Below are 20,458 nucleotides of genomic sequence, written 5' to 3'. Positions count from 1 at the left end.
GATCCTGGCAGCTGGGGGGGCGCGGGGGGCCGGGGACGCCCGGGGGTCGGGCGGCCGTGGGGGGAGGTGGTGTCTGGAGCGGTCTGGCAGGAGCGAGCCGAAGCACACTGCTCGGCCTTGACTGCCTCTCTCCCAAATCTGGTTTTCATAGAGCCGCGCAGTAATTACCCAAAGCCATAACTGTCTCTGAAATTATTCATTAAAGTCATTCCCGGGAATCTAGCGGTGCGAGAGCCTACATTTACGGCCTTTGCGCCCTCCGAGCATGACATCGTCTCTCGCCTTGCGTCCTCGGCGGCCGAGTGCTCAGCATCGCGGAGAGGAAGGGGGAGACAGGATTGCTCTCTCTTGCCTTCCCCTCGGTGTATTTGTTTGCGGGGGCTCAGGTTGCTTTTCCCCTTTTGGCAAAGGAGCGCGATGCAACCCGGCAGATACCTTGGGAGCGAGGAGGGTATTTTGGGGAGTTGCAGTGTTGTGCGGAACATCATGTCTGTGCCCTGTGGTGCTGTCAGCGGTGACAGATCCCAGATGCAGTCGCTACTGTATGGCAGATTGAGTTTCTCAGGAGAAAACTCTCTCCCTCCCTCCCAAACGTCTTCAAAAACCTTCTCCAGATACTGCGGGTCACTTCGGCTCAAACTGGGAGAGAAAGGGGGGAAAAAAGGCTTTTCCTCTCTCCTCCCTCTCTCTTCCTCCCGCCGGATCTCTCTGGGGTGCGCGGGGGGCCGTGACCGGGCCCTTGTGCACCCGGGGGCCCGAGGCGACCCCTCTCACCCTGGTCCTGCTGAGAGCCCGTCGCCGAGCACGGGGACCGTGGTCCAGGTAAGCGGGGGGCGGCGGGGAGCGGGGCCGGCGGCCGAAGTGATCGCCGGAGCCGGTCCCTCCTCCCCAGGTCGGATCTCGTTGCCTGAAGGGAGTTGCCCGAAGCTGGGTGGCTGAGGTGTTCCCTTGTCCCAGACGCGGGGATGGGGTGGGAATGGGGGGACAAGGCAAGACCCCTCGCAGTGCCCCGCCCGCCTCGGCGGGAGGCAGCAGCCGGGACCCGGATCCGCCCAAAGTTCCCGGTCCGGCGGGGCTCGGGCTACCGGAGGAGGTAACGAAGCGGCGTGACTTTGGGGACTTTAAACGGGGGACCGGAGGAAGAGCGGGAGGAGTAGGGGAAGGCTGGCCAGCAGGGCTGGGAGCACACCCGGCCGGCTCGCCAGGAGCCAGGAGGACGGGCTAAGAGCGAATCCTCAGGGGCCGGCAGCCGCTGTCCCGGTAAGCGGAGGAGGTCGGGCCACCCCCCAATCTTCCCTCCTCTTCGCTTTTTTCCACCTCTTCACGTAAATGCAAGAGGCTCGTGTTCTTAACAGCCCTGTCTCTCCGAGACATATAATGACTTTCAAAATTCCTGTCCTCCCACCTCCATAAATTATTGATGCCCCCCGAGCGCCCAAATAAGAGGCCAATTTGCTGTGGTGTCTCCTGGAGTTCTTCTCCCCCTCCGTGCAAATGGGTCATGCGTGAGAGCTCGTTGTGCACCGTGGTTTTGTAGCCTTCTCCTCCCTACCTTAGAGGAGCGATGCCCGTGCAATGTATGGCACCGGGGGCGGGGGACTCCCGTCCGCGGATGAGCCCTCAAAACACTTCGCAGGATCGCGGGGAAGGCCCACTGCTCCCGATGGGCGATTTGGTGTGGCAGCCCTGGGGTCGGAGTACCCCTTGCGAAGCGCCTCGGACCTCATTCCCTCTAATTTCCCTCTGGGTGGAAGCAACCTCATTTTGTTCGTGCCTGATGGAAACGGTTTCAACTAACCCCGCTCTCGGTCTTTTCCTTCCCCAAACGAATTGAAAGGCCTTAATTCAACAGTTCGCACACCCCCTCCCCCACTTTTCCTTTTGTCTTTTTTTTTTTTTTTTTAAAGGCAACTCTTGCCTTTAGCAGAAGTATAATTGTGACCCTGCCTGATCCACAGAGCCTCCTGTTGGGAGCAGTTAGCTGTGGTTGCATTAGGCCAAAGGACCTCCCAAGTGGCGGTGGCCTGGGTGTCATAGGAAGGGACTCTGCACATTGTCCATTCTTTCTCATCAAAGTCCCAGGCACTGTGGAGCCAACAGTTTGGTGAAGAAGGAAAATAGTAAATAAGCCTTTCCCTTCCCAATCCAGCAACCCCGAGATCTTCCTGGGATGTGGAAAAGGGAACAAACTTTTTCATAACTTCAGCTCTACGGTGTGATTTACACTTCCGGCTACTCTGTCAGAGTGGCAGTAATTTACAGCCTGATAAAAAAGACTTTAACAACACCAGAACATGTTCAAGTGGTGGATTACTATGCATTTTTTTATTTTTTTTTTTTAAATAGGACACAGGCAAGAAATAAAAGTTTGGTTTCCTGCCTTTTTCCACCATGGCTGTTTGAAGAGTCAAATGGGTTGAAGTGTAGGCAAAAGAAAAAAAGAAAAAAAGAAAAAAAAAAGAAAAAAAAAAGAAAAAAAAAAGAAAAAAGAAAAAAAAAGGTAGGAGCAGGCTGAAGAAAACAGACGTGAAGTAAATACTGAGCTTTTGTTTAGATGTTGTATATTATACATTCACGTCTCTCCTATTTCTCTAAGGTTTTCGCTTAATGGATACTTCTACTATTGTGCTCTCTGGCCAAACCCTGCTAGTCTTGCCCCAGGGATTGCTTTCATTTAGCCAAGTAGCTATTGTGTTTAAACAATTTCTTTCCTTTAATAATTCATTTCTTCTCCGGAGTCTAAAATCGAGTGGGTCTGGTAGCGTTTATGAAAGGGGAAGCATCTTTTATTCAGTTCTAAAACCGGGGTAATAGCGTTATCCCTTCTTGAGGAGCATCCAGCCAGACTTCTTCACCAGGGCAGGGCAGGACGGGTCTGGAAACTAATGTACAACATCCCTGTCTTGGTAGGAACGATAAAGTTTAGTAAATTACAAATATGTGAATTTGGCAGACAGTTAGGGATGAAAATGATCAAACGATTTAAAAAAATAAAAAAAAGAAAAGGCAAGCAATGAATAAACCACATGTAGCAGTTGCCGCTTTCATGACTTTGGTAATTATTTACACCTGAATCATAGTTTACTCCAGCCACGGTTTCAAAAGTAAACCTTTAAAGAATTTAATTATTTCCAGTTTTCGGTAATAGAGATGAAAAAAAAAAAAAAAAAAAGAAAAAAAAAAAAAAAAGAGTAGGTTAGTGAGCAACTGCTGTCTCCCGAGCTCTCATAAAAGGCTTTATGTGCATTTCCATCCCAAAGACACAAGCAACCCCTCTGCGTGCCCTCCTCCCATCCATACAGGAGCGCCCACTGTCATCTGTGCATGTATTTATGGCCTAATGAGAGAGTCCTGAAGGTCACATGGGACGGTGCTGCTGCATATATATATGTGTATATGTATATGTATATGTGTATGTGTATGTGTATGTGTATATATATGTGTGTATGTATGTCTGTGTATATCTATAGATATCTGTATATATGTATATATATATAATGTATATATATATATGTGTGTGTATACACACACACACACACACACCCACACTTGTATTCATACATTTGCCTATGTGTATGTGTTCAGTCGAGGCACAGTATTGAAGCACGTGTGGGTGAACTCCCTGGCTCCTTCCTTCAGCTCTATAATAGCTCTGTTATTTTTACTAAACGATCAGGATGGCTCTACGTGACCCTTCGTCATTTAAAACCATTTTCTATCATTGCACGTGTGCCGGGGGGGGATGGATGGGGAGAGGGGAGGAATCGACAAGTCATTGAGAATAACCGGGAAAGCCTATGATGTATAGCACGTTTTATCTTTATTTAGGCACACGTCCTCCGCAGGATGGCCTGAGTTTCCCGGCGCGACAAGGGCATGAAGCACACCCATCCTCGGGGAGGTGCAGGCAGGCTTGGGGAGCTGCTGTGGCCGGGGGACGGCTGGGCTAGCGCAAGGGCAGGGAACCCTCTCGTTCCCCTGCTGTTGTTTCCTGCGTGTGAATCCCGCACTTTTGGGAGAAATTTCAAACAAAGAAAAATTTAAAAAAGGCTGTTCTCCGTTGCCGGAGCTCCTCAGCCACACTGGCTGGGGACTGCGCGGTGGGCGCGGGCAGCAACCCAGGGGCTGGGACCTCCTGTCTCCGCCGAAGCCCCTCCTGCCATGGTGTTGCCGTGAGCTGCCAGCTGCGAGTACTTTCAGTGTTTTACTGCTCCCCCTCCTTGAATCCACCGCACTTCCCGGGTCGGGGCTGCCTTGGCATCCTTCGAACAGCATCCTGGTGTGCACCGTATCCCGGGGCAGGGCTGGGATTTAAAGGGCTCTGAGGAAGGCAATTTGCTTTTAGGAAACCGATTCTGGCTTTACTCTGGTGGGAGTCCCGGGGGTAAAAGGGAGGGGAGACAAACGCGTGTTCTGCAGGGCAGGCTTCTGCAGGCGGGGGTGTGCCCGTCCCTGGGCACGGCGGCCGGACAGGGAGTGCCGGGCGGTCCCGGCGGGAGCTCCTCGGGCACATGCCACGCACAGCCGGCTGCGGGAGGAGGCGGTGGCCGGGGATCCCGGGGCTGCCCTCCTCCCAGCCCCTTCCCTCTGCCCTGCCCGGACCGAGTCTGCGCTCGCCGAGCGGGGGATGCTAAAGGAATGGAAAAATTATCCCCACACGCGGTTTTTAGATTTTCTGGAGCTTCCCCAAAACAAGCGGCAACATCAAATCATTCGATCTGTGAGGGTTTTATACGCACTCCCTCTCCCGGAGTAACGCACTGCTGGTGCATTAAGCAGTAGCTTTAGGAATACGTGGACATAGACATCTATGTGGGGGCATGGATTGAAAAGCTGTGCATCACCTTGGGCTAAGGGCTCACTCCTCAGGGGTTTTTTGGTCACTGTCTCCTCCTCTGTAAAACAGCTGTTAGAAACTGTGTTCCCCGAAGGACAACGAGTTCGGGTTGGGTTTTTTTTAATTCTTTTTTCCCCCCTGCTCTTGGCTGAGAGAAGGTAATATCGTGCTGGATACAGGGAGGCGAGAAGGGACAGTAACTAACTGTAACTCATTTTCTAGAGGTATATCACCTCAAGTATGTGCTTCATCATACTTTTTTATTTATGATGGCCGATCATTGTAATATATGTCCACAGTCATTTGCAATTACTCGCGTGTCTTTCTTATTTTTGAAAACAAAGCTATTTTTTCCTTGTCCAACCCTAAGAAGACGTACCCAAACATAAGATTAAAAACATACATCTTATTAAAGATGGGCGGCGCTGGTTTTCACTACAGCATCTCATTAAAATTGACCAGAAAATAGAGATTGAAACATTATAAGATCATATACTTCGAGTGTAAGATATATAAGCATAGAAGGTGTTTAAAACGGTAACATTATTATTTTGCTCTTTTTTTTTTTTTGTTGTTGTTGTTATTTTTTAAAGCAAAGTGGTCATTTTATGTAATAGTCTACACACACGTGGGTATATAAATATGTGTGTGTGTGTATGTATATATGTGTGTATATATGTATGTATATATATTTCCTTCTCCCTAAAGAGAGCTCTAACACCTCTAGCACCTGTTGCAAGCCACAAAAGAGAAGATCACACTGCGAATTCTTCCTGCTATTTTATTTATTTATGATAAGCACTCTTCTGGGACAAAACAGCTACGGGAAAACTTTACTAAGTACACGTCCACCTTAAATATCTTCGAGGTTCAATTAATTTTACTTTGGGACGAAAAACGTGCCAGTTCGGTCCCGTGCTTCCCAAGCAGGAGACCTCCGAGGAGATCCCTGGCAACCTTTTCTCTATTTTATTAAATTCTATGGAAACTAGATACTGAATATGCTTTTTATTTTGACTTGCTGAACAGCAGGGCGAAAAGCATGACAAAATTAAAAAAGCTTGCGGGGAGAGTCCGAAAAAGTGCCATGTTCTCCTTCGCCTAGTTGGGGGTTCTTTCCTGGGGCTGTCCGCACCCATTGTAGCGAGGGCGGCCCGGCTGGGCTGCCGTGGCACCAGAGGGTGCAGCAGCACCCCGGGGACCTGCGGAGCCCCCGCGGAGCCCCCGCACACCGCGTGGTGCGACCCCCACCCCCCACCCGCGGCACCCAGTGGAGGGGGTGAAGCCGCCGTAATTATTTTCCCCCCCAGATGTTGTCCTGGCATTTAAAGGGCTAAATCCCAACTCCCAGGCACACATCTGGGGTGTGTTGTATCCTATCAATTCATAACAAGGAGGCATTTTGGGAAGGCTCGTCGGGATATTTATTTTAAAATGTGTGCTGAAAAGATATATGCTGGGGGGAGGAGGGACAGGGTTGGGCGTCTCGAGTTTTGTTTCTAAGCCAACACGGCACAGTTCGAGCTGTGAACAAATGGTTTCCAGAGAATAGTTATTTTCTCTTTCTTTTCCCTGCAAGAAGATTGTTTGAAGTTCCCGGAGTTTTTAATGTTAAATAATATTAATACCAAAATGAATACTTTGGAGTTTATTGTTTTAATTTTGAAAAGCTGGTATGTGTGGGTTTCTTTCTTTCTTTCTTTCTTTCTTTCTTTCTTTCTTTCTTTCTTTCTTTCTTTCTTTCTTTCTTTCTTTCTTTCTTTCTTTCTTTCTTTCTTTCTTTCTTTCTTTCTTCTCTTTCTCTCTTTCTCTCTTTCTCTCTTTCTCTCTTTCTCTCTTTCTCTCTTTCTCTCTTTCTCTCTTTCTCTCTTTCTCTCTTCTCTCTTTCTCTCTCTCTTCTCTCTTCTCTCTCTCTCTCTTTCTCTCTCTCTTTCTCTCTCTCTTTCTCTCTCTCTTTCTCTCTCTCTTTCTCTCTCTCTTTCTCTCTTTCTCTCTTTCTCTCTCTCCTCTCTTCCCTGCGTTCTTGTTTTCTTGTTTTCTTTCTTTCCCCTCTTTCTTGCTTTCTTTTAGATTTCCCTCTTCATCTCTCGCTTTCTCTCTGTCTTTTTCTACTACGTCCTTCCTCTCTCTCCTTTCTTCTGTCTCTCTTATTGCCCCCCTCCATCGCCCTATCTTTTCCCCTTTTTTTTGGGAACTTCTTCTTTCAACCGGACTATGTTCGGGATATTGTTGCTGGTAAAGAAAATAAATAACTCAGTAAATAAAGCAGCCTCCTGTTATGACAAATTCCAAGCCGAAGCAACACTTCATGTGTTAAAATGCCCCTTGAGGAAAAACAAACAAAAAGAAAGAGACAAAAGCCTTTAAGAACAGGATCGCTGTCCCTTGCGGAGGTGTGGGAGGGGCGCAGGGCGCACCTCGCCCCCAGCCCCACTGCGGCGCAGCTGTCGGTGCCCCTGGCACCCCGATGAACGCTGCGGACACTTCTCCCGGGGAGGAGGGCTTGCAGGATCAGCCCTCGGCGTAAATCACCGGCAAACCCTCTGCAGGGCCGGCAGCACCGGGAATGGGCAGCTCGGCAGTGCTCTGCGGTTCCCTCCCCATCACTTTTCTTTCTTTCGTCTCTGCCAGCGCGTTAAAACTATTGCGAAAATAGCGAGGGATCACGTCAGCTCTTTGCGGAGGCTGAACCGCCTGATGGATCACCTTCGGCTCAGCCGGGCGCTATCCAGGCGGCTCCTGCCACCCGGCCCCTCGCTGCTGCCTGGGTGGGCAGGCGGGAGCCTGGCACCCGTGTCGGCCGGGAGCCCTCGTTACCCCGGGGGGCATCGCTTAACGCGGGGCCAGCGTGAGAACAACGCCGTCCGCTGCCTCTGGGCACATTCTTCTTTAGAAATGGAGAGGAAAAATGAAGGAGCGTTGGTAGGGGGATTGTAGATAGTCAGATTCTGAAGAAGGTTTGTTCCTCTGCAGATCCTGGGAGGGGTTTCACTCCGGCCGCGGGGAGCCATCCCCAGCCGGGAGCGGAGCGGGTCTGCCTGCTCCGGAGAGGGCCGGAGGAAGGGGGTGACAGCCGCGCTGGGAGAGGTCCCTCCCCGGCTAGAGAGAGCCCCTCGCTCTTCTAATCGCTTGCATGTGCCTGCGCCCTGAGCAGCCCCGCTCCGAGCAGCGGCAGATACCGTAACCACTCGCGTGTCGTAAATTACAGAGACCTCACCCTGGCAGGGGGATGCCGAGGAGGCGTCCGGTTTGTCTGCAGCTCTGGAAGGCACGGGAGGAACCGGCCTTGCTGCTTCCCTCGCTTCCCTTTTCCCTCTCTCCCCCTCAGCCGACTCCTTCACGGAGGGTGATACCGCAATGACTCACTAGCACGTTTCGGTGCAAGAGAGACTTTTTGTCTCTCACCCCCACCCCCTTTTTTTTTTTTTTTTTTTGAGTTGTTAACTCCCGTTTATGATCGAAATGTTACCCTCTGCGTTTTGTTTCGTTCTGGCTGCCATTGGTTGGCCTGGGTTTAATCAGAAGGAAAAAATGCTCGCCACAAATGTAGCTATTGTTTGGCTGGAAGACGGGGGCCGGGCGAGGAAAGCAGGGAGAACGGGAGACCGTGAATGATAGTGACGGTGGGACCAGCCATCCGCCTCACGGGGTCCCGGTCCTGTGCTCAGCCCTTCCGAAAACAGAGCTCCCTCTTCCCCCAACCTGCCCGCAGCAGTATGCAGGGGAGCCGGGGGCATGTTATCTCAGGAACATAATGCTAATAAATGTGCTCAGATGTTGGACATTCCCCTTGCCTGTTTTATAGGGTTTCGCTGGTGGTGCTTAATGGGCTGGGTCACCGGGACTGATGCTAGCAAGGTTATTAGGATTAAGTAACCTAATGAATCGTATGGCCATTAGCGGGCTTTGAAAGAAGGTAGTTTTCCCTGTAACCTGGTCTCCCGTCTCTTAACAGGGGCAATTATTTTTAACTATCTCTCAGTCACAGGTCGGAGGGGGGCTTATTTTTTCTTTTTTTTTTAGTTTATCTTTTTGTTTAAAACCTCTCTCTGATGCTTAGAAATTGATTTCTCCACAGAAGGAGCCTGTCATTTTATCTCGGGGTTTCTCGGAAACGCTGAGCGAGCCAGACGCTGCGGCGGCTCCCGCCCTGCTCGGCGCTGCAGCCGCCGCCGGTGCCTTTCCCCTCCGCTGGCCAAGTGCATCACTGGGGACGCGGCTCCGGGAGTGCTCGAGGAGGATTTGTATCTATTTTTCCCAGAGAAGGGTTTTTCTTTCTGTGTCTTTTGCCTAAGCCAGGTAAGCGATGCGAGCCCCGGTTCCCCTTCCAGCGGCTCGCCCCGCACCGCTCCCTCCCGGGGAGCCCTTGAAGAATTCTTCCTGGGGGCGGCTTCACCCCCCCGCCCTCGGGCACCACCACCGGGACCCGCGGGCCACCGAACCGAGGGGTGACGCTGGGCGAGCGGGAAGGCCGGGAGGCGACAGAGGAAGGCCGGCAGCGCCGGAGCCTGCAGCTGCCTTCTCTCCCCGGGGCAGCCATGGTCAGGGCGAGCGCAGGTCACCAGAGGCTAACTCTTGGCCATCTGCTGTCTTCTATGGCAAAGAGAAACCAGCTACTACTACTACTACTATTATTATTATTATTATTATTATTATCATCATCATCATCATCATCCTCATCATCCTTATAATAATCATTATCATCATCATTATTCTTATATTTCTGGCCCCAAGGTTAAAGATTATTTTTCCAACTTCGATGTTTTCCTCCCTACCTCCTCCCCGCGAGAAGGTAGAGTTTGAGTGTGGACGCAGGTTACATATTACATTACATATCGTAATGCTTCTTCGGGGGGGCCGAGCCAGCGATGTGAATATCCGCTTTAATTAGAACAAGTGATAACGGCTGGTTCAATTTGATCAGGTCTAAATTATTTGCACCGTGATCATTTTCCGGACTTTTCAGACTTTTTTTTTTTTTTAAAAAAACGGATATACTGGAGAAAATTTTAGAAAGGGGGTAAAACCCGACAAGAAGTTGTTGGGAGAAGAGTCCTTTTATCCGGGCGCCTCTGCGAGCCCGGCGGTGCCTCTGCAGCAGAGCCGCTTGCGGCGGCGGGGCTGGGATGAAAGAACGCAGGGGTGTGGGGCGGCGGCTGGGGGCAGAGCAGGGCCCAGCCTCCGCTCCCGGAGCAAAAGAAGATGGGAAGACCTTGCCTGGCGAGGCCAGGTTCTCTTCTGAAGGACTACTACCACCGAGCGGCATCTCCCGCGCCCAGCGACATGGCGCTGGCAGGGTGACAGGGGTAGCAGGCTGGTGGCAAAACGCGATGCCGTGTTTTCCACCCATAAAAGCTCACGGTCAAGCTGCGAGGGACACGGCACCTGCCGGGCTGTCTGGCTCCCAGCCGCCGGGAAGGGGCTGCTCCTCGGGGGCCCCTGCGGCAGGAGCAGCGCAAGGTGTCCGCCAGTAGAGTAGAGGAAAGCTCCAGCCCGCCTGACTTGGAAAGAATCCACTTTCCCACAGCTTTTTCAATCCCCAATACTTTTCACACCCTGTTAGGAGTTAATACCGCCGAAACCGCTAAACGCTTCCATGCCTAAAGGTACGCCCCGCCCGGGGCTGCGCCTGGCGGCCCCCAGCCCCCGGGCAGGACGGGCCGCAGCACGGGGAGGCGCCGCCAGCCCTCGGAAAGCGCTCGTTTCCCCGGTGGAAATTCCTCGGATGCTTCGTACTTGGGCTACTTCGGGATAACTTTCTTTGAAAGGGCTTCGGCGGGCAAGGGAGGGGAAGGATTCCCCGGATACCTTTTGGGGAAGAGCGGGGCGATACTGCCGGAGCCGCTCCAGCTCCCTGGGTAATACTTCAGATGCCAGTCTCTCGGCGTGGAGAGCTGGCTGGGGTCAGCTATGCGGCCTGGGCTCTGCAACCAGCACCTCCGGACGGCAGGGAAGCCACATGGAGCCGAGGAGGGGCGGGTGGAGGGTGGGAGGAGGGGGTGTATCAAAGCCAGAATGGATGTAGCTAACGTTTTTCTGTTTGGCTGTTTTGGGGTTTTTTTGTTCTTGATTTTTTTTTTTTTTTTATGGGGGTTATTTTTCGGGTTTGGTTTAGCCTCACACCTTCCAGCCGCTGCCCGTCACGGTTGCCGGTCCCGCCCCAGCCGGCGGGCGGTGCCCCCGAGGTGGGCGGAGGGCAGCAGCCGCTCCGCTCGGCTCCGCTCCGGCGGTAGCTGACCTCGCCCCAGCGCCTCCGCTCAGCCGCAAGGCCAAGGGCAGCGAGAGGGCCTCTTTTTCCCTGAGCTCACAGGGACCATGAGATAACCGAACGCGCGGCGCAGGAAAGAGCCGATCGGGGGAACACTTCCCGTCCTATTTTCCCAGTGAAGTAATCGCTGGAAAATGCCGGGTGAGATTTCTTGCAACTCCTTTCCAAACCTGCCTACACCGTCCCCAGGAAAACCGCTCGGCTGGAGTCTCCCCAGCTCGCAGCAAGAGCACTTGTCTCCGAAAAGCACAAAATTCACACAGAAAACCTAAAAGCACAAAATTCACACAGAAAACCTAACTGCAGTGTTCGGCGGTCAGGCCAGCTGTGCCCAGCCTCCCAAGCAGTGGCACACGTAGGCTGTCATTCAGAGCCTGAAGGGATTTGTCCGGCGTGTCTGTCTTCACAAAGCAAAAGGCTTGGGCCCGGCTTAAAGTGAGAGCATCTCTAGAGTCCAGAGTTGCCGTTCTCCCCTCCAGCCCTCCAGGCACAGGGATGTGCCTCTTCTTTCATCCCTTAGCTCAAAATCAGCCTTCAATTTGTAGTAATGCTGGGGAAGGTTGGGACACCAGGTCTGTGGGCACCACGTGTGCGGGATGTACCTTTAGCTAGATCGTCCCCAGCCCCCGGCGAACACTCTCAGCCGTGTGAGCTTAGCAGCATCCCTCATCTTGGCGTTTGCTCTCCCTTCAAACCCTGTTAAAATCTTGTGGCGGGAGAGGGAAATCCATCGCTAACGCGCATTGGCGGGACACTCCGCAGCCCTGGTTAGGCTTTTTCCCTCACCGTCGGAAAATGCCCTGCGGGCTGGCCGGGGGCTGTTCCGCGCGGGGAGGAACTGCGGGTGCCGTGCCAGGACAGCTCCCGAGGCACAGGCTCATTCCCAGGCGGGAGTAAGAGGCTGATTCCCAGGCGGAGGACGCGATTTCCCCGGCTGTCCTGTCCCTGCCAGGAACACGCACAGCACCCCTGGCAGGTTCTGGCCGGCTGGAGCCTCTCCCCGGAGTTCCTGGGACCTGCGGGGTCTCAGCCGGGTTACATCTCTAGGGCTGTGCTCGCAAAGTGGCAGCTCTCCCACCTCCCCTTGCTTTCCCCCCATCGCCCGCTGGTGTCCAGCTCCCGCTGCGTCCCCGTATCCACCCAGCCCGATCCGCACACCCCACGCACTTGCCACCTCAGCAGGGTGGATGCCCGTAGAGGAGAGGGCCACCTCCTCCCTGTGTTCCTCAGGCCTCGGCAGGCCTCTAAGTCCTGTCAAAACGGAGGGACCTGCGCTGGGCTGTGCTACACAAGCCATGCAGACCCCTCGCCGCTCAGGTGTAACTACCAAGGGTCTCTCCTCCCGGCCTGCTGCTGGCCGGAGCCCTGGGATAGGTGCAAACCGTACCCATCCCGGCCATGAATGCGTTTCATCTCGGCGGTACCATTTATTCAAATAGCGCATGGAGTGCCAAGCCGAGAGCTGGGAGGACCTTCCGGGAAAGGATGCTCTTTGCAGACGAGATTGAGAGCACTGAGACCCGGGAACGACAGCGGAGGACACCTCAGCCAGGTGGCCGGGGCGGGCATTTCCAGCAGCTGTGCCCCGCGGGAAGCTGTCACCGCCTGCTGCCCGCGGCTCCCAGCTCCGTGCCTTACACGGGACAGCGGCAGCAGGGATGCAGGGATGCAGGGATACAGGCTCCCCGTGTGCCCGCACAGCCGCCCCCCCCGCAGGGCACATTCGCTTTCCTGTTCCCTTCCCGGGAGCAGTGTGCTGCCGCCCGCATTGCAGAGGCGCGGGAAGGATGGGAAGGAACCGAGCTCGGGTTTAAAGCCGAATATCACACCCACCTGAGCAGCCGTGGGATCGAACGCATCCCCCTTCCCACCCCCCGTCCCAGGTGCTTCCCTGTGCGGCGTGGCTCCTCCCCGCGTGTGCGTACACGCACATATAAGAGTAATTAACGATTAATTATTACAGTCGAATATGTATTAGGTTGTTTTAGTTACCTTTGTAAAGAATAGTGAGCTAGTCCCTCAATTTCCTTTCGTTTCATGCGCTTGCAGATCTTCAAGCAAGAAACACAAACTGAAGGCTATTTAAATATAAATTTTGCATATAAAAAATATAAAATCATACACAAATACACGATATATATGTGAGCACATATCAACTTGTATGCATAAATGCAGGTGGGAAATTCACTGAGATGCTCCGGCTTGCTGATACGGCAGGATGGGACCCGCGATGTGGTGTGATGGGGTGCGATAACAGTGTCCTTTGGATGTGGATGTCGAGGAGGGGTCTGCCAGGCTCTCCCTCCCGGGGCTGAGTCCCCCGCCCTTGAGCCGGTGGGGAAAGAACAGGATTTCCCTGACGCTGCTCCGTGCTCGGGCGAGGTGCGGCAGTGAGACACGAGTGTCTGCTCTGAGACAGCGCGGTGTCACCTCCGGCGCCTCCCCACAGAAAGCGATTTATCAGCAGATGCAAGAGGTGCCTGGCGTTACGAGCAGACACCAAACCCAGCCTCAGGACCCAAGAAAAAATAAAGAATAAAAGTCCGAAGGAGAGAACCTCCAGCTGACAGTGGGCAAACAGGATGAGATCTCTCCTCGGTGCACCGCACAGAAGAGAGGTTGGTTTTCCTTCGTGTTCCTTATTGCAAAACTTACGTGCCTTAAATTCGTTTCCAAAACTCGTGTGGCACAGCCTAGAGGTTTCAAAAAAGTCCTTATAGAAGAGAAGACATTTGCCGACTTTTTTTTTACTTTTCTCTTACAAATGTACGTTGTAAACAAAAATGATGGATAAACGCATACGTCCACCCCGCTTTTAATAATCTTCTGTGAAGTCACCGTGTAACACATCAGAACAATGATTTTAGACCTGACTCATTCACTTAGTTAAAAGAAAGGACAAAAATAATGAGGAGGGGAGAGGGAGAGGGAGAGGGAGACCCCCCACCATTTTGATTATTAATATTTCCCCGTCGGTGTCTTGCACAAGGAGCCGAGAGCGGACGCAGAGCAGGGCAGAGGGAGCTGCCGAGCCCCTGCAGCCAGGTTGCTGGAAGCTCAGAGCTGTTGCCTTCCCGCAGGAAGGTGGGGATTGCTTTTCAGGCCAGGTACGAGCAGGTACGAGCCGGGCAGCGGGCAGGCGAGCTCCCCGCCGGGCACGGCTGCCGGCCCCTCTGCGGGGCAGCCCCTGACCTGCGTCTACCGGGAAGGCAGCAATTTGAGACCGTCTTTCACTCGGGGAGGAAATAACTTCGTTTGCAGCGACAAACAGAGCAAACTCCTAGTCATTAGCAGGGGGAAAAAAATAATAATAAAAAAATAATAACAAAAAAAGAAGAAAGAAAGAAAGATAAAAGAAAAATTAAAAAAAATACTAAAAAGAAAGAATTTAAAAGTGAAATAAAATTAAAAGATGAAAAAGGAGTGAGTAAAGGGGTAATAAAAAATATTAAAAAGGAAGGGAAAAGCGCAAAAGGCTGCCTTGTATGCTGGGAGCAGGTTGGATCCTCACCTGGGGCTGTACGGTGTCATCTGTCCTTGCCGTGGGTGTGTGGGGCTGGCACCGCCCATCCCGGGATGAGGATCTGGCCTCACGCCTTCCCACCAGCCAAAGCCGACATCAAAGGGCACGCGATAGACAATGTGGAGCACACATGGGAGGCTCGCAAGACTTTTCTGTCAAAACGTGTTTCCTGGCGTTTTTCTGCCCTATCAGACCTGGCTCCCCAGCACCCTCACGGGACCGTAGAGAAGCAGCAGGGACCTATAGAGATGAGCTGTGAATACATACGGCATACATACAGCTTCTCAAAGTGGGCCTGGGGAGCTGGCAGTCTCCTTTTTTTTCCTCCATGGGGATACAGTGACTTGCAGCAAATTAGTAGCCATTGTCATTCAGGGTGGTTTTAATTATCTTTTTGGGCCTCTACAGATTTAACTCGTCTCCTGCTACTTTCTTGTACAAATTAGGTGTCAATCCAAAGTCCACTTCCAAACTCATCCCTTGCAATCGGTATCTGACTTTCTCTGCATCTACATCCCCCCAGCCAACATCTAATTCAGCCAAACACAGCAAATATCTCTACCTCAAGTCCAAGAATCTGATGGATACTCCTTTACCCCTGCTTAATGACTACATGTGACCTGTCCTGTGATCTGCCAAGGTCCGGAGTCATCTGACATTGGTAGTAATGGGGAATGGAGAAGGATTTTATGGCTTTGGACTGTTGGAGAGAAGAGAGGAGATGGTAAATGGAATTAAGACCATTTGGTTCAGCATAAAGATGCAAAAAATTCTTATAAACATTACAGGTAACAATTTAAAGTTCTGATTTAGGAGAAAATTTGGGATATGCAACACATTTTTATGACTATTTGTTTCTATATAGTTTTTAATTTTTTTATTCATTCACACCGTTATATTGAGAGGTTACAAAAACAAAAAGCAATCTGTTTGTGAACATCAATTAACATACTGCAGTACACTAAAATAAATGCTAAATATGTGTATGTGTACTCATTTCTCATTGCCATAACAAATATAGAGTAAAACTTTTAAGTTTTTGCAGAGATTCCAAGACACAGCATTTAGAAGGAGTCACTGCAATCCTTCATACCGTCTACACCTAGGAAGCTCCTATTACTTAACTGGGACACAAGCCCAGCTGACAAACAGAACCACACTGGGGATTGGGTGGAAATCTGGTGTTTAAAGTTAGACTATCTTTTTCATATCATCATGTCTTTACCAAGTAACTCCCCCAGCACCAGGGAAGCCACTAAGATGCCTGAAGTTCTGCTCCACACATGCGCTGAAGCCTTTTGGTCTTGACAGGGCTAAGTGCGTATCTCGCACCTAATCCCATCAGGATTCGCAGACAAAGCACATCTCCTCCCCAAGGAGCCTGTTCTGGCAGTGTACATGTAATCTGTGCTCACACAAACAGGGGTCTGCATGAAACACTGTGGCACCAGCAGCCCCATTTCTCAGAGCAGGTTGTTAGGCATGCTGGGCATTGAAGGAGCTGGCAGTGTCCATCTTCTTCATCTCTCTGCTTTAGCGAATTCACAGCCACATTTCCCACAACTCTGGTGTGTACCCTACATAATATCAGGCATCTAAAGGACAGGGATAAGAAATAGTTTTCTTTCTCTTGATGCTGCACTAATCTCCATATCATGATTGATCATTCAGTCCCTCTTCCCTTCTCCTGTGGCAACACCAGAACGGCTTCTACCCAAAAATCAGCATACTGTCACAGAGAATGAGAAGTGGAAGTTTAACTCTCCTAAGGAACCGAGTAAGTTCCCCAGAGCCTCATATCTATATATAAAAAAATATTTTTCAGTTTCTGATTAAAAATGTTTACTTTTTACCCCCTCAATGCAAGAAAAGACTAAAAGCCATTGAGCTGGGCGGACATTCCTGACAGACCTAGGCAACGCTGAGATGTTTTCAGGAAAGTGATGGAAAAATTTGTTCTCAAGGAAAAAAAGAAAGGAAGGTTTTTAAGCCTCTGATATGTCAGTCTTAAGCAGTCAATGCTTTGGAAAAGATCCAAACTCGACTGCTTTCTTTGAGTTGCATAAAGTGGTGATGGACTTTTCGGTCCTGGGTAAGGACAGTGCATAGCTGTGCCCATGTGTCTGGAAGCCCACGTTCTCAAAAGCAGCAGAGCAGGTTTCCACTTAAGGAGGCATCGCTGGCATGAGCTAACTGCAGCTGGAGTCCCCAGGGAGTGCACACACGTCAGACACCTGTCCTCAAGGGCAAATCCTGCAGGCTCTGTGCAGCCATCTCCTCTGCCACCCACAGATGTTGCCATGTCCTCGCCGTCGTTCCTCATTCTCCCTAGGTTCCTTCTTCACGGCTCGTGTTGCCCTTAACATTTGAAAAAAAGTCCTTGTAGTTTAGTCTGGCCTCATGTATAGTCTTTGTGGGGCCAGGACAAACTCAGCACAGGTGAGGGGGCCTTTGAATGTGCACCTGCATCTCTTAGGATGAAGGAACTCGAAGCTCCAAACCCACTGACCTACTAACTGCTGAGGCTGCTTGAATAGGGAGTAGAGCATGAAGTCCAAAAAGCACAACTTTCGAGACCTTTGAACCAAACAAATTGAAACGAAATCTTCCTTCTGAACCAAATCCTTCCTCCTGTCACTAGAGACCGTCAAAGACATTTATTCCAAGAAATAGTTTAAGAACTCTGGGTTCGTGCTAAAACAGAAAACCTAGTGCCTTATACTGGCAATCAAAACTAGAATTCACATAGCTGATAATAACGGGAGGTTTTGGGAAGTACAAGTTCTGGTAAGGAAGGGAAGTGGGAGAAGTATGGTTCATGTGCCCAAGGCCTTAATCACCCCCTACCCCACCCCAATAAAAATAACCACATAATTTATAATCATTCATAGCCGTTGGAATTGTCCTGACTTTTAAAAGACTCTTTTCATTAGACAACCCTTTATTCCTTGTAAAGCATATTATTGATCTTAATATGCAGAAAATGCCATAGCTAGCAACTCAGAATGTCAGTGCCATTTTTGCTAAACAATGAGAATTGATGAGGTTTGGCAAGACATTAAAATATTTAACACTATAACTTTGAGAAGTCTTTTATGTGTTTGTACTAATAGGAAAATCTTTTAACAGGAAAAATGTTTTTCTCTTCTCCACTAAAAACTCCAGTGAGGGCTGATTCTGTTTGCATTAAACCCAATGGGAGGCTTGTTACTGACTTCAAAGTCAGTTCCAAGAGGAATTCCAGTTTGGAGAATCATGACTAGAAAAAAAAAAATCATAGACTTTAAGTTATGTGACTAGTGTCATTTAAATTAGCAGTTAATTATGTGCCCTAACACTTCAGAGTGTCTGGGGACAGCACATTTGGTCTAGCCCAGAAAAATTGCACACTTACCAGCCTGAATATAGTGGATATGCCAACTCTTGCAGCATCATCTCACCTGAGGCATGGGACTGGGACGAGGTTTGGTGCCCAGGGAAGTCACAGGCCTGTGCCACTTACTGCTGAGAGTCTACATTTGCAACACATTTTTCTTTTTAGAAAGCATTTTAACTTCCTAGATATTTTTTTCTTATAGAAACCTGGCTTGCACAATTCTGGTACCTTGGCTGATTTGCTGTCTTCACAGCTTTATGTGTAGAGTGCAGAGTTTGGGTGAAGTGGTAGAGGAGGCATCAGGGTCTTTGTATTTAAGATGAAGTAGCAGAATTATTTAGGCTAATTAGTCAGTCTAAATGAAAACTGTGATGAAAAGGAGATTGTAAACTTCATGCTTATCTTTATCTTTCAGTACCGAGCTTGTGTGTGGGTATTCTGATCTTGAGCACTATAATTGTTATTCCTGCAATTTCTTTTAAAAGTTCTATGGACAAAGCTCAGGATCCTGTTGAGGCCTCTTGGACATTTAAAAAAAGTCTGATACACTTATTTTTCACTATGGAGCTCATCACCAAGTTTTCCTGAGGTGGGAAATTAAATTATGAGCATCAAGTTTTTGCAAAGATCAGAATTGTTTTTGCTCATTTGCAATCTTTCCTTTAACCCCAGAAGACAACACCTCTCGTAGATGCCATTAGGAAAAGGACAAAATGTAAAATTGGTATCCTGTAATCGTATTTATTCCTATAGACAACAAGCTAAAATGCTGGGATCTTTTAATAGCTTTTTCCATATTGGACTCTTTGTTTGGATGTGGTTTTCCTGATGTATCCTAGTAACATGTTTAGTTAATTTATATTGTGTGTATGTGTAGACAGATATACACACATCCATATGTATGCACACACATAGTCCTCATTAAGTAAGTGTTAAACCTCCCACAGCAGAGCTGGGTTTGGAGGGCAGTAGGGCTGAAAACTGCGAATCTGCTCCCTCTGCAGAGGGGTACCACAGACACAGCTCCAGGGAGGCACACACAGCCCCCACGGGGATCTGGAGCCCCCGTGCCTCTGCTCTGAAACTTGCTCTGGCTTGTGCACCCAGGCAGGACTGAAATCCTTCTTTCTCACTGGGAGCAGAGCTCCATGCTTACAAGCTCTCCTGGGAGGGTGGGTGCATCACCCCCTACGTCTCACTTGCACGTGCAGAGACTGGAGCGCTCAGCCAGCCCCTTGGTAGCTGAGGGATTGTTGTGCTTACACTGGTGGTGTGAGCACTCGATCCTTAAATTGTCAGAGTGTCTGAGCTGTTGCAAGACAAAATCCAAATGCAGAAACATTTGGCAGATGATAAAGAAAAGAGGGATTCCACATATTGCACAGTAAAACACAAATATAACCTATTTATCTGGTGTTAGAAGACTCATTCTTCAAGGATTCTTGGCCATATCTGCCTTTACTAAAAGAAGCAAGTGCTGGTTCCAAGGATTACAATATGTACTCTTGGAAAAGCCACACACTCCTTCTCTTTCTTTTTTTTTTTTTTGTTTCAGGCCCACAAGTGGATCAAACCAGTCCTGCACTGTTGTACTTAGTCTATAGTAAAACTCCCTTTGAGGAAGATTCTGCAGACTTAAGGACCGAGGAGTTAGGACTGGGAACTAAGGAAAGGACATGAGTAACTTCCTTCATAGCTGGTTTTAAAAAGCCAGCTGCTTTCTACAGTCAAGTCAAAACTAAGGGAGATGGTCTGAGGTTAAGAAATATGCAGGATAATTGTCACACCAAATGTGAAAAATGAGAAATTATTTTAACATGTTGTAACTTGTCATAAAAATATATGTTCCTTTCCATCTTTAAAAGAAGACTTTATAAACTCTACTGTCTTTGATTTTTAAAACGATTTTATATTGATTTTTTAATTCATATGTTCTTAAGAAAGCATAATGAAACACTTGATGTTTCTATTATCTTATTAGTGCTTCATTATATAAGGATTTGGTTATTGAAACATACACTAAATATTGCATTGTAAATTGTGTTGTGACTTATTCAATACCTTTTGGAATTAATAGTAAAAATTCAAGACTGCAAAAATGGTATTTAATTTTTAATTTTATTTTGTTTAATAAAAAACTCACGTGACTGCACATTGTTTTATTTTCTCATTTATTGTGTATATATTTGAAGAAAAATATCTGTGTCTGTTGCATATCATCTATCTAACACAAGAAACTGCTGCTGTTCTTAATAAGTTACTGGGAAAAATAAACCAGTTTGCACTTTGATTTCTATCACTCCTAGTGAGTGATTCTTCTGGAATAAACATAGCTCTAACACATGTAAACAACACAGGAAATTAATAACAAAATTCTTTGGATTTCTTTCAGATGCCACATACTTTATGTAAATATATGTGGCTTTCAATTTCAATGATTTTCCAGTAAGTAAT

At 49.2% G+C, this 20,458-nt stretch overlaps 1 protein-coding gene across 10 annotated transcripts; it reads left to right on the top strand.

The window, feature by feature from the left end:
- The first annotated feature begins 74 nt into the window (after positions 1-74).
- On the top strand, positions 75-20,137 carry LOC131579172 (uncharacterized). 10 transcript variants are annotated; one of them, XR_009277645.1, is made up of 4 exons: positions 77-822; positions 8,916-9,136; positions 15,075-15,416; positions 19,560-20,137. XR_009277645.1 is itself a non-coding variant. In XM_058838750.1 (3 exons), exons 1-2 carry the CDS (start codon positions 418-420, stop codon positions 9,129-9,131), a joined length of 621 nt encoding a protein of 206 aa, XP_058694733.1. In that variant the 5' UTR covers positions 76-417; the 3' UTR covers positions 9,132-9,136; positions 19,560-20,137. The 10 variants fall into 10 exon arrangements, 7 of the variants coding, with proteins under 7 accessions (XP_058694737.1, XP_058694736.1, XP_058694738.1 ...); XR_009277647.1 differs by lacking the exon at positions 77-822 and adding an exon at positions 869-1,093; XR_009277646.1 differs by lacking the exon at positions 77-822 and adding an exon at positions 6,830-7,794.
- The last annotated feature ends 321 nt before the right edge of the window (positions 20,138-20,458 follow it).

The sequence above is a fragment of the Poecile atricapillus genome, chromosome 4, assembly GCF_030490865.1.
Source record: "Poecile atricapillus isolate bPoeAtr1 chromosome 4, bPoeAtr1.hap1, whole genome shotgun sequence".
Classification (NCBI taxonomy): domain Eukaryota; kingdom Metazoa; phylum Chordata; class Aves; order Passeriformes; family Paridae; genus Poecile; species Poecile atricapillus.
The sequence above is the reverse complement of the archived record's forward strand: the minus strand, read 5'-3'. Positions and strand labels throughout refer to the sequence as shown.